Source organism: Fulmarus glacialis, unplaced genomic scaffold (assembly GCF_000690835.1).
Source record: "Fulmarus glacialis isolate BGI_N327 unplaced genomic scaffold, ASM69083v1 scaffold1133, whole genome shotgun sequence".
NCBI lineage: Eukaryota > Metazoa > Chordata > Aves > Procellariiformes > Procellariidae > Fulmarus > Fulmarus glacialis.
In genome coordinates, this window is record NW_009202031.1 from 709 (window position 1) to 1905 (window position 1197).

Genomic DNA, 1197 nt, shown 5'->3' on the forward strand with positions numbered 1-1197 from the left:
CACCAAATGGGTTTTACCTCCACTCCGTACATGAGTCAGAGTTTCCCAAAGGCAATGCTCATCCCGAAAAGCCGACAGCGTGCGAGATGGGAACACGGTCCTCTGAGGCACGTTCCCCTTGGGGGAATAGTTCCCTAGGAACTGGGGTGGCCTGGCAGGGAGGAGGAGGAGGAGGAGGGAGGAGGAAAGCCATGCTCCAACACGCTCCCTGCAGAGCATCCCTCCCCACATCGGCCTTGGCGATGCCCCTGCTCTCCTCTTCTGCAGGAGGCAGAATTACACCGCGACAGGGTGACATCGGGGGAAATACTGCAGACATTTATTAATCTGGTTACTCAAGGAAACCCTCAGCCACTGTCCCAGGGGCCTTAAGCCGAGCGGTGGAAAGGCTTCAACAGGCTGGAGCCAGCGTGTCCATCGCAGTATCATTGCTGCAAGCCATGTTGTCTTCTGGCTCCTCAAAGACCCTCCGGAAGGCGACCTGGAGGGACACCAAGGAGCAGTGCCTCTGCCAGCTCCCCACAAAGAAGTATGTGAAGGGGTTGATGCTGCTGTTGATGCAAGCGAGCAGGAAAACAGCCTGGGAGGGCACAACAGTGTAGCTGAACTGCTGCAGGAAATTCCAGATGCTGAGGGGAAGAGCGAAGAGGAGGAAGAAGAGGACGGTGAGGAAGATAACGATGTAAAGCCTCCTGGGTTGGTGCTCCTGGGAGCCACACTGGACCTTAATGAAGAGGATTGTGCTGGAAATGACCATGGGTGGGGCAAAGATGAGAAAGTTGAGGGCGTACATGGAGATGAGAGCCATCTGGCAATGCTCGTGCTCGTGCAACAGGCACAGAGAAGTCACTGCAGCAATGACAGCGATGGAGAGGGCCCAGAGCAGGGCACACACCACGGCCGACAAGTACTCGCGGCGGCGGATACTGGAGCAGAGGATGGACGTGCACCTCTCGATGCTGAGGGCCGACAGGAGGTACAGCCCCATGTTGTAGGAGAACAGCGAGAGCAGGAGAAGCGACCTCAGGTATGTCAGGGACACAAGAGCGGAGCAGAAGACGTTCTCCATCATGTAGAGGAGGGACGAGGTGACCATGAAGAGGAGGAAGGTGAAGTCGGCGACGGCCAGGTTGAGGACGTAGACGGTGATGGGGTTCCTGCGGATGCGGCAGCTGAGGAGCCAGAGGACGGCCCCGT

General features: G+C 57.5%; 1 protein-coding gene across 1 annotated transcript in view; it reads right to left on the reverse strand.

Moving 5' to 3' along the window:
- Positions 1-391: 391 nt before the first annotated feature.
- Positions 392-1197, reverse strand: part of LOC104074109 (mas-related G-protein coupled receptor member H-like) — a 918-nt gene continuing 112 nt past the window's right edge. Inside the window, exon 1 of the mRNA XM_009574122.1 lies at positions 392-1197. This exon is cut by the window's right edge and continues 112 nt beyond it. Within this exon, the coding sequence (XP_009572417.1) occupies positions 392-1197 (806 nt within the window).